Raw genomic sequence first — 12730 nt, 5'->3', positions numbered from 1 at the left:
ATTATTATTATAGAAGGTTGGTAATTTGCTCTCAAATGTACTGTCTATGGTGCTGAAACTATCCACAAAATAGATTCACCATTTTGGTTAGTTCCTTTGGTTGTGCTGCTTGTAAAACACAGAGTGAATTCACCAGCCCACTGAGTGTGCTTCCAGTCTACACTTAAACCCTTTCTGGCTTTGTTTATTGGCTGTCGCCATGCCATCCCAAAAGCCCTCTGTCCCCCCTCCCCTGCCTCCTGATGAGTCACCATTACATTCCAGGAAGCCTTCAGAGAGGCCTAATGGTGATCCGATAAATTTTCATTTATTTTTAAGGCTTGGGGCGGGGTTGGGGGAAGTGCCCTCCTTGGTTTTTCAGGCTTTTGGAAGCCCAAAGAACCAAAGTGGGCTGTGGAGATGGTTCCCACAGGGCCCATACCCTATTCAGGAAGGCCCAGATCTAATGGGATATCTAAGTAATTCCGGACAATGCAGGGTTTACCAGCTTTGTCTCAAATTACAGTGTTCCCTCACTACTTTGCGTTGTTTTTTGCAGACTCGCTGTTTTACAGTGGTGGTGGTCTCAGCCAGGTACAGGCGGTGGGGCGGAGAAGGAGCCCAAATAGCAGCGGGAGGAGAAGGAGGCAGCGTCATGTTCCCCTGCCTCTTTCTTCCCTCCTTCCCTCCCTCCCTCCCTCTCTCCCTCCCTCCCTCACTCATTCTCTCCCTCTTTCTTCTTTCTTCCTAAGGAGAAGCCTAGCATCCCTACTTTGTGGATTTTCACTTATCGTGGATGGTCCTGGAACCTAACCCCCGCGATAACTATACATCACTTTTATCTGAGCCATCATTTGGATGCCTCAGGTAAAAACCCAACAGGGCCCGAGATATGGGCCCTGTCTGGAAGGGCCTTGACATAGAAGCCAAAAGCCACCACTGTTCATACCACTCCCCCCCCCCCCTTCTCTCTTGCCATATCATCTATTTTATCACTATCATAATTCTCTTGGAACTTTCCAGTTTGCTGATTTTGATTACTTGGATGATGGTTCATCTGAAGCTTTGTACACTTCAATAATATGAATTATACATTTCCTAGAGACTAATAGGATTCTTTCACATTTTCCAGTGACATTTTAGGAAATTTCTGTAGCTGAATTTCTCCCAATTGTCGGGAATTGTATACAGTCATCTCTAGCTTTTGACTTCTTACTTTCACTTCGATTTTTCAGTTGAACATATCACAGTAAATCTTCTCTAAGTACGTCTAAGCTATTCATATACATTCTCCCATAATCCTTTTTCTGAATGTATTATTTGCCAGCAGAAAGGGTAGTATGCATGATGGAGAAGGCATTGATTTTCCTTTTGGCAGATCGGAAATTATCACAGACATGAATTTCATTTTCCAATAAGCATGAAACTGGAACCGAAACTCATCCTCTATTATCTCTATATCATCTGGGCAACGTCCTTGCAGACGGCCAATTCTCTCACACTAGAAACAACTTGCAGTTTCTCAAGTCACTCCTGACACACACAAAAAGCTGACAGAAATTGTTGAAATTTCTGTTAAAATGTTGGTTCTTTTTTCCAACACAACTATTCCTAGAGTTCCTTAGGAAGAGACTTATACAGGCTTGGTGTTGATTTGAGTAATAACTTGTGAAATATAAGAACTATAGATGTAAATAGTATGTTTATAAAGCATAAAATGCAAAGCAGAAAGTATTAGGACAGTAATGTTTATCTATGTATACATGTATAAATAAATAGCGAGATACCTGCTAAGGAGATACAGAAGATATACGGGCTCTGTCCTTATGAAAGGATTGCAACTTACCCGCAATATATTGTATGGTGGTTTACATGCAATATATGATCATGAAAGTAATGCACATAGACAATAAACATCTATATTTCTCCCTTAATGAAATGTGTCTATCTATGTCTACATACAATAAATAGCAAAAAAGACTATCAGAGAGACTACTCATTCTTCCATGTATGTACTCCCAAGTTTTCAATACATAATGATGCTTATGGGGAGTGCTGATGCCAATTCTGCTTGTTTGGAGTTCACTGTAATTCAAAAGTTGGACGTTTATGAAACTAGAAATTGATAAAAGGGGCCTCCAAATAAATATAGATTAGGACAAATGGTAGAGGTGTTTGAAGAGAATGAATATTAAGTGAGACATGAGGATTATCCTAAATGTGCATTAATAAGCTGTTCCAGGGGTCCCCAAACTACGGCCCATGGGCCGGATGTGGCCCCCCAAGGTCATTTACCTGGCACCCGCCCTCAGTTTTAGACTTAGACTTGCCCAAATTCTGAAATGACTTGAAGGCACACAACAACAACAATCCTAATTAACTTGACTATCTCATTGGCAGGGAGGAAGGCACACACTTCCTATTGAAATCCTGATAGGTTTATGTTGGTTATAATTGTTTTTATTTTTAAATATTGTATTGTTCTTTCATTATTGTTGTTGGGTTTTTTTTTTGCACTACAAATAAGACATGTGCAGTGCGCATAGGATTTTTTTTTTCAAATGATAATTTAGCCCCTCAACAGTCTGAAGGATTGTGGATTGGCCCACTGCTTAAAAAGTTTGAGGACCCTTGAGCTGTTCAGCAGTAGCTTCATACATGCCTCCTGCTCTAAGATTGCTACCAGAACATTACTTCTGAGCATCTGGGCTTGCCGAGAATTGACACAAATTAAAGTCTTGCTGCAGTTTATTTCCTCCTGAATTACTCATAATTTTGTCCTTACAATTCATGTTGCAGGACAATCATACTGTTGAAAGTGGAAGGGTTGAAAATCCCATTTTGGCATGCGTCTTATGCCCTTAACTGCCTGACCTACAGGGATTTTGCATGCAAAGCATTTCTCATCTGCATATGAAGACTTTAATCTGCTAAATGTATGCACACTAGATAGCAGTGAAAGACACAGATGAACTGCCAACAATAATATGTGTCCTAGAACTTTGAAAGAATGGAGGAATTCCATCTCAAAGTGTAAAAAACTCTTAGCTGAAAGAGGTTGACAGTCATCAATATCTAACCTGTTTAGATCAGTTGGATTGGGGAGTACTAAGGATGGAATTCCACTATTTTTCTTATTGCCTTCAGTGTGCAGGAAAGACAAAAATATTTTGAAGGGAAATTGTCACTGTGGAATCTAGGAGTATTATGCCCTTCCACACCTGGTTCATAAACATGATTGTTGTCACAATAACTAACTTTCATTCAGTACTCTCCCTCTTCATATCTCAAGGTGATATATGAAAAGACGAAATGCCATTATTTCAGTTTTATAAGCAAGGAGTGGCACAATCCTACATCAAGCAGATCATAAAATTCTGTAGACTGCACACAGATCTTCTCCCCTCCACATATACTTGACATCCTTTTTTTGGCTAGGCACCCTCCCCATGTAGCCATTCAGTGCCAAGAGGAAGATACAGGGAGGAGGAGTGGTAGCCAGACAAACAGCCAGTTTCATTCCTGCAGCCAACAGCAGCAAGAAGAAGACATCTCCCTGGACTTCCAGATGACACATTTATATATTTTTTTATTTATTACATGTCTATCTCATCTTTCTCCCAAGATGGGAGGAACAGAACAGGGTGGGTATTTGGCTGACTCTTATCCTCCCCCTTTCCTCCCCAACCACTTGGTTGACTGAAAAGGGGCACTCAAACAGAAAACAACAAGGAAGGAGTTATGCAGAGAGAGTTGCAAAACTCCTCCGTATCACAAGTCAAAACGTTATACTGTATATGCATCTGGCAACAAACTCTGTAGTGAAAAGTCTGCATTACTGCTATGAGGATTCAGTAATACCACATTACATTCAACACTGTTGCACATTAGGTTCTACTAGATATTGTGAGTTTCACTATAAGTTTGCCTGGATAATTGATCCTCAGCTCAGTAGTTGGTGTCACCCAGTGTTAATGCATGGACCTCCTTCCAAAAGGAGCCTATGCAGCCCTCCTGGCCATCTTCCTCCTATAGTCCAACCCCTTGGTCTCCTAATTCAGTCTACTGCACTCACCCAGATGGGTTTGCTTTGCATCATAGCTGCAGCTGCAGCTCAATGGCTTTTGTAGCCGCCTTGCCTTCAATCCTTTTCATTCTTTTCCTGCCAGTCAACAGTGGTGCATCCAATTTTTCTCTGCCAGCAGCACTTTGGTCACCACTGCATGTCTACAGTGCCAAGGATCCCCTGGCAGCTGGAAGAGCCACAGCAATTGCCTCTATTTTGGGCCACCTCTGAGAGGAAGCTGAAGGACAAACATTTTATGCACAGTCATTTTGGTGTCACCCATGGACACTGCAGCCCCCTACTGATGCCACTGCCTCAGTTTTCCATATACTGTGCCTTTGCTACTTATGGGAATAATTTAATGAAACCTCTTTAGATGTGCTTGCATACCCTGAGGAAATTCTGAGTATTTACCACTTACAGCCCTTTCTTACCTATCTGCAAGAGCATGTGAGCACCCACTCCTTCAATCTACACTGGTGATTGTACAGCAACCTCCTACATTGCTAAACTAGCAGAAGAGACTTCAGGCCAAATTTGAAGAGCCCTAGTCATAGTAACTAATGTATTGACACAGCTTGATAGAGCAGAAGTTAGGAACATCAGCAGCATTATTGAACTTTTCAGATTATTTTTCTCAAAAGAAGAATCCAAGTGTTCAGAGAACTGACGCTGTCAGAATAATACAAGGAAAAATTTAAAGTCTTACAATTGCTCATAATAAGTGGGAATGTGAATGGGATAATAATTTACTAGAATTTACTATGTATGTGGGACAAAGTTTAGAATAACGCTAGTGTTATCAGGGAAGTACTTGATCTATACTACTAATTAATTTACACAGACTCATGCATATTCTACAAGTCTGTAGGACACTTCCTATTGGAGATGTATGAGTGATAAGTAGCATTTATACCCATAGAGACTATCTTGATTACTGATTGTTGATAGAAGATAACATTACAGCAATATTGGTTCTGTGGTGGGAAAACACAGTAGTACCCAGCCACACTAACTCAAACGTTTCCACGAGGGCTTTCCTTTCTTTCTTGTTTCATTATATTATTGATAGAAAAAGCAATTATCAGTACATGGCCATTGTTGTTGTTATCAATACATGTCTATCGTTGCTGTTAAGTCAACTTTGGCTTCTGGTGACCCTATGAAGAACAGAACTCAAAGAATTCTGAACATCTACAGGCCTACAAACTCAGGGTCATGGCTTTCTTGATTGACTTAATCCATCTGTTATGAAGTTTTCCTCTTTGTGTTCTGCCTTCTATCTTCTCCTATTGAGCATTGTAGTCTTTTCCAATGAGTCATCTCACGAGGGATCCTAAACACGATAGCCTCAATTTAGTCATTGTCACTTCAAGTAAGAGTTCAGGTTGATTTGCTTTTAGACCCAAATTCTTTTGGGCGGTCCATGATATCCATAGAACTTTCAAAGGAGTTCATTTTCTTCACGGTTCCACTTTCACAACCAAAGAAATCCGAAATACTATTTAATGATATATCTTTATACCTGAGCATCTTCTCTATTCTTCTGATTTCTTGACTGAGCCAAGATATAGAAAATCTTGAACTGTTTAAGTGTCTTAATTATTTACTTTTAAATTATGTAAATCACCCGTGGCCATTATTTTTATTTTCTTAATATCCAACTGAAACCCATTTTGTACCATCTTCCTTAATTGTCATGCATAGCACTCTTCAAAAATTCATTGAGAATATTAGGTACAAGGTATCTGTAAAATTCAGAACATGAAAAAGTCAAACACATTTTATATCACTCCATGAATTAGATTCAGACGTATCTTGTGTTGGATTTTGATGTAATTCTCTTAATCATGTAATTTGATTATATGTCCTTCCCATTTATTTCTTCTCAAATGCCTATCATGATGGATTCAGACTTATAAAATTAGAGGATCCCCCTCCCCCCAAAAGTCTGTATCTTTTAGTTATGTTTGAATTGATACAGAAGTGAACCTTTATTTTGAATAATGTTACAGTCTTCTTTACTTTTACCCAAAGTAAAAGATTTTAGATTCCAGTTTTAGTTTGATTTACATTTGCACTGGACCACAGTGACAGCAAGCAGTGAAATCATTAATTGATCCATGTGGTGATTAACTAGTTCATTAACCACCAATCAATAATGTCGATTTTAGCTAGGTTCTACCTGAACTTTGTAGTAATTTTCAGACTATTCATCTGGAATTGTCCCACTGGGGTCAACTGACCTAAACTGAAATAAGTAGGTTGGAAGCTATAGCTCAAATGCTTGGATTCGTTCTGAGCATGTCCCAAATTCATCTGGAATTGTCTCACTGGGGTCAACTGACCTAAACTGAAATAAGTAGGTTGGAAACTATAGCTCAAATTCATTGAATTCATTGTGTACACATTTCTCTGGATCGTACTTTGTTTTTATGATAGTGATATGATGGTAAACCCATATTCTTTCTCTTATCACTACAGCATCCCCATACATGCTTACCCTGTTTTTCTCAGCAGGGCTAGCAAGTATCCCTTTCTCCTGTATGAAGCATTCATCTCCTTCATCCCTAAGCAACTACATTACATATTACACTCCACAGTGATGGCTTCTTCAAGAGCGGTTTGATCACAGCCGTGTTTTAGGCTCACTGGAAACTTGCCATACCGGAGGGAGGTATTCACCACCACCTTCACCAACTCGGCCAAACCCCCTCTGGCTTCCCTCACACCTTCTATATAGTATATAGGGCCCCTTTGTGATTTTTTGGGTCACCCTGTACATAAGTGTATAGGCCTGAGTTTCTCACCCTGGGGGTCGGGACCCCGGGGGGGGGGGAGGAGGTGTCAGAGGGGTCACCAAAGACCACCAGAAAACACATATTTCTGATGGTCTTGGGAACCCCTTTTGCAGGGAAGGCTGAATATCTCTTTGCCTGTCCTTCTCTTCCCTTTTGGAAACAGATGGTGAATCCACTCACCAAAAGCCCAATTTGCCCATTTCTATGGTTGATGAGATTCAAGTGGCACTTTGATTGTAGGTGAACTATAAATCCTAGCAACTACAACTCCCAAATGTCAAGGTCTATTTTCCCAAAACTCCACCAGTGTTCACATTTGGGCAAATTGAGTATTTGTGCCAAGTTTGGTCAAGATCCAAGTTTGGTTTGAGTCCACAGTGCTCTTTGGATGTAGGTGAACTACAACTCCAAAAGTCAAGCTCAGTGCCCACCAAACCCTTCCAGTGTTTGCTGTTGAAAATGTGAGTTCTGTGTGCCACGTTTGGCTCAATGCCATAGTTGGTGGAGTTCAGAATGCTCTTTGATTGTAGGTTAACTACAACTCCCAAATGACAAAATAAATCCCCCCAACCCCACCAGTATTCAAATTTGGGGGTATCAGATATTTGTACACCAGGCAGTGGCACAGCTGGTTAGTAGCCAGCTGCAATAAATCACTACTGACCGACAGGTCATGGGATCGAAGCCCAGGTTGGGTTAAATCCACAACCATTAATAGCCTAGCTTGTTGCCCACCTAAGCAGCTTGAAAAACAGTTGCATCTGATGAGTAGAAAATTCTAGGTACCAGTTTATGTGTGGAGGCTAATTTAACTAATTTACGACACCATAAAAACTGCCAGCAGCATGTGGAAAGAAATGAGGAAATACTACCATCATGGATTCAGTGCCACAAGGGGACGATGAAGCAGCAGCTCCCCCTGTGGCCGGAATTGAGCATACCCTCATGAAGTCGGAAGCTGGAAAATGTTAAATTGCCTCTTTATCTGTCTATATGTTGTATGTCTAATGGCACTAAATGACTGCCATGTATATGTGAATTGTAATCTGCCCTGTGTCCCCTGTGGAGTGAGAAGGGCGGAATATAAATATACTATAAATAAATAAATAAATAAATGTGCCAAATATGGTCCAGTGAATGAAAATACATCCTGCATATCAGATATTTACGCGACCAGGCATGTAGCCGGGGGGTGGGGGTGGGGGGTGGTCCGTGAGAAGGCCTTACATTTATTATTTAAACTGTTATGTTTATTATATCATGATCTGATCACTATGCTCAATATATCCCATATGCATGGGGGTATTGATACAAAAGGTTTGCTAGGGTAGATCCTCTCTCACGCAGACTCTGACCCTCCCCCAACCAAAATCCGTCCCCCCCCCCCAATCAAAATCCTGGCTACGGGCCTGTACACGACGATTTATAACAGAAGCAAAATGAGAGTTATGAAATAGCAACGAAAATCATTTTCTAGTTTGGGGGCCACCACAAGATGAGAAACTATATTAAGGGGTCCCAGCATTAGGAAGGCGGAGAACCACTGGCTGTTCTTGACATGGACAATCTGGGTCTGGGGAAGATGCTCAAGCTGTAGAGGAGAGAGGCCATCATGGCTGGGCGTTCTTCATTAGTGAAGGCAAAGAGGCGCCCACGGCCCCACTCCCCCCACTCCCTTCTCCTCCAGTGCCTTCCTGCTCCGGTGGCCCCTTTCTCCTGAACGAGGTGCTCCACGGCCTCTACTTCCACTGTGGGCGAAGGCGACGGGCCCCCGCCGCCTTCTTCTCCGCTGTTCCTACACAATGAGGTTGTGTTCATGGTGGGTGGGTGGCGGTGGTAGCTTTCTCTGAGCAGCCCGCCTTCCCAACCGCGGGCGCAAGAGCCCAGGGAGCTGCGTGGAGGAGGCTCGGGCCGAGCTCGCCCTCCCTCTTCCTCCTCCTCCTCCTCCTCCCCCTTTTCTCGCTCTCTCTCCTCCCTCCCTCCTCCCTCCCTCGTTTGCCCAGCGCCCGCAGCCGGGATTTCAGTATTATGGCATCGAGGAGAATGGAGACCAAACCCGTGATAACGTGTCTGAAAACCCTCCTCATCATCTACTCCTTCGTTTTTTGGGTGAGTGGCCCCAACCAGCCCTCGGAGCAGGGGCAAAGCGTGGGACCTGCCTGGGGATGTGTGTGTATGTGCGTTAGTGGCATTTAATCCGGTGTTTTAGGGCGCGCGTGGGCAAGAGGGGAGGCGGCGGAGGAGGCGCACGCCTTGCCAAGGGGGACCTGCCAGGGTTGCTGCGCCAAAGGCGGCGGGGATGGCTCTCGTTTGCACCCAAGGATCTTGCAGCAGGAATCGCCGGCTCCGGTTCCTAGTTTATCATTGACTGGCTGGGGAATGGCGGTGTGTGTGTGTGTGTGCCTGTGGTTTGTGTGCCTGATTTGTGCCCCCTTCGCCGCCGCCTTCCTATTTAAAAATAGCCCTTCAAAGAGGCAGCCGGGGGGGGGGGCAGGAGAAAGTTGCTGGCTTGGACAAGCATTTTTAACAGTGACACCCCCTCTCCGTTTATTCCTGAGACCCCCCACCTCTTTTTAAAAGGTATTCAATAGCGACGCCACTTGCAGCGTTGCAGTCGCCCTCCCTAATCCGTTTATTCTCTTATCGGAGGGGTGGGTTGGTTGGCACCGCCATGCTTTTGCGGCGGGGAATCATTTCTATGGATGTTCCTCGTTGTGGATTTTCCAGCTGGATTTTTGTCCCTCCTTTTTTCTACTTGCACAACGTTATCTATCTAAGCATGCACATATCTGTCATGAGCCTGAGATTACATTGTAACCTTAACCTCAAATCGATAGACATTATCTAGACATGTACATATTCTTTATGAGCCCAAAATTACATTGTAGCCTTAGATGAGACTAGCCCTAGACCAAAAAAGAGATCTGTTGTGTTTGGTGCATCTTGCATGAACAGCACACAATCCTATACATTAAGCCGCTGCCCAGTTTTATGTTATCTCCGCATTCTCTCCCCCATCAGCTCCCGGAGGCTCCTTAATGAAAATTCACTGAGAATAGCAACACATTAAAAGATTTTAATCAAAATCCTTTTGTTAACATAAGCAGCAGTCTAGAGATGTTTACGCTTGTTCCCTCCACGGCTCCTGCTTTGTACTAGCTGCAGCCGGCTCTCCTAACCACCCAAGCACTGCCCACTCCCAGGATTATATTTGGATCAACGCCATCTGCATTTGGTGAGGTCAACGGTTATTGCCCTGCTGTTCATTCATCGTACCTGCTGTCAATGCAGTTGTTGGCATCAGAAGGTTATGCCACACAGAGAATGAATGTCATCTGCTTTAGGAAGCGGGAGCTCTTCTTAGCAAAACATGATGCTTGGAAGTGTCATATTTTCTCTCCGACTTGGATTTCATCCTCCCACTTTGAAATTTTGCTTCTAATTCACAGCCCTGAAAATACACTTTTTTATTGTTTGCAGATCACAGTAATAAAAACAGACACTTCGATTCACAATACAGTGAAGCTGAAACACAAGATGAATTCCAAGTAGGGGAGCCTGAGGATTCATTCAGTGCTCTCTGCTTCCATCTTACATATGGAAGCAGATTTCTCTGAATCCAGTACGACTTGTTTGCACGCTAATGAGGTTAGAATCGGGACGTCAGATAAATGCATCAATTTGCTTTAAGTGGTTGAATATTTGACTCCACAGCTTTGGCATTACTGAATACTGATTTCAAGAACATGTCTGGTCTCTGACTTTCCAAACCAAATATTGCCTTTGTAAATGTAGTATCCATTTTATTTGGAGGATTGGTGATCCTGGTACTTCAAGCTGATGTCAAGCTTTGAATGGATTTGCAAGGGAGAGGCATCTTCCACTGCTTTTTGCTGGTGCAGTTTTACAACTGTGGCATGAATATGATTTGTGACCCAGATACATTAAAAAAGGACTTGGTTAACATGAACCCTGGTTTTCAAACAGCCTCTGGGGACTGACATTTCTTTAGCTAAGTAGCCTGTTGTCAGATTACAAATATAAATAGCATATTGGCTGATCAAAGATCATTTGAATCACAATGCAATATAATAGTACCACTGTGTTTCCTAGAGGCCTTATCTGAACATTAGCCATACAATATACTGAAACATACTAGCAGTTTCATGTGCAAATGGGCTGGGGGAAGCTTACTGAGCATTATCATTTTAATGGCTCTGTCATGTGAAAGGCACCGAGAAGGTGTAAAATAGCTTTCCTCCTAAGCTCTGTTGAGTGAACGATTTCTCTAGGGCAGCAATGTGATTTAACCTGGAGAATAGCAGCAAGAGTACATACATTGCTTATATAAAGCTCCTTTGCTTCTTTCATTTTTAAAAAACTCAGTTTTCTAGAATCATTTTTTAGCTTTTTTATTTGTAAGTATGTTTTAAGTAAGACTGTAAAGAAAGCTGGAAGTGTGTTCCATTGAATTCATTTGCATAAGATTAGATGCCATGTTCTTCCCATCCCTCCCTCCACAAACCTGTGTTTGTATTCCTTCTGGACTGTGTTGCCTGATAAACAAGACATGATTATCGTCTTCTTATACCTGCAACTTATTTGTCTTGGGTAAGGCTGAGGTGCAGAAGTTAAAGTCTTTTCACTGTTTGCCATGATTTGAATGCCAACAACCAACAAACATCTGGTGTAGTTTCTGACTTCAATCTTGTTGGGACATAGCATTATCTTTGCAAGTATTGACTTCCTGTGGGTGATTGGAGAATCCTGTTTTCTGGCTAAAAAGAGGATCTGCATCTGGAATTTGGCCTAACCAGTTCTTTTCATGAATAATAAATCTAAAACAATCAAAATGTGTGCAAACCAGCCCATTAATTGGGATAATACTGATGTCTTTGGCACAAAGAAAGCCCTGTGCTGCATTTCATATTTGACTATATGTATGTTTTCTCTGAGGGGCCACGATGGCACAGTGGGTTAAACTGCTAAGCTGCAGAACTTGCTGACCAGAAGGTCAGCAGATCAAATCCACGGGATGGGGTGAGCTCCCATTGTTAGCCCCAACTTCTGCCAACCTAGCAGTTCAGAAACATGCAAATGTGAGTAGATCAATAGGTACTGCTTTGGTGGGAAGGTAACAGTGCTCCATGCAGTCATGCCAGCCACATGATCTACGGACAACGCTGGCTGTTCAGCTTAGAAATGGAGATGAGTACTACCCCCCAGAGTTGTACGTGACTAGATTTAATGTCGAGGGGAAACCTTTACCTTTACTATGTTTCTTCCCTTACAGAAATATCCATTACAAAGTAGTTTTGAATAACTGGAATAAGGAGAGATCCGGGTTGATCAGAAAATTGAGTTAAGATAGTTCTCAATGTTCTGTGTTCAGATTCTAGGCACAACATTTGCTCATGGATGGGTGCATGTGAAATGGCCAGAACATCTGGAAAACATGTAAGCTCCACTGATTTACATGATTCTTTCTTTTAATTATTTCTCATGAGATAAAGGGCCCACAAAGAAGCAGTCATCATAACACCCATTTATAATCAGTGATTAGGTATATAGTATTACTCTATAGACAATGCTGGCTCTTCGGCCTAGAAATGGAGATGAGCACCAACCCCCAGAGTTGGACACGACTAGACTTAATGTCAGGGGAAAACCTTTAGCTTTCTTATTACCCTCTTATCAAGGGACTTGATAACCACAGTTTCACTTATGCATGCTACAAAAAATACCCCACCCCACCAGATGTGGGCAATTCTAGATCCTGTAGTGCTATTTTGCGGTATGGTATAGTCAAATTATAGAGCCCATTTCAGATATGCACAGATGTGTGTGTCTTGGAAAATATCCTTGGCAGATAAGGAGGTTGTAT

At 42.3% G+C, this 12730-nt stretch overlaps 1 protein-coding gene across 2 annotated transcripts in view; it reads left to right on the top strand.

Moving 5' to 3' along the window:
• The first annotated feature begins 8733 nt into the window (after window positions 1–8733).
• Window positions 8734–12730, top strand: part of tspan7 (tetraspanin 7) — a 96296-nt gene continuing 92299 nt past the window's right edge. Inside the window, exon 1 of one of the 2 annotated variants that reach the window (XM_003218920.4) lies at window positions 8734–8955. In XM_003218920.4, the coding sequence (XP_003218968.1) occupies window positions 8875–8955 (81 nt within the window). In that variant the 5' untranslated portion in view covers window positions 8734–8874. Of the gene's footprint in view, window positions 8956–12264; window positions 12304–12730 lie in introns of those variants that run through there. The other variant, XM_062977203.1, reaches the window with a different exon arrangement.

This window comes from Anolis carolinensis, chromosome 3, assembly GCF_035594765.1.
Source record: "Anolis carolinensis isolate JA03-04 chromosome 3, rAnoCar3.1.pri, whole genome shotgun sequence".
NCBI classification, from domain to species: Eukaryota; Metazoa; Chordata; class Lepidosauria; order Squamata; family Dactyloidae; genus Anolis; species Anolis carolinensis.
The sequence above is the reverse complement of the archived record's forward strand: the minus strand, read 5'-3'. Positions and strand labels throughout refer to the sequence as shown.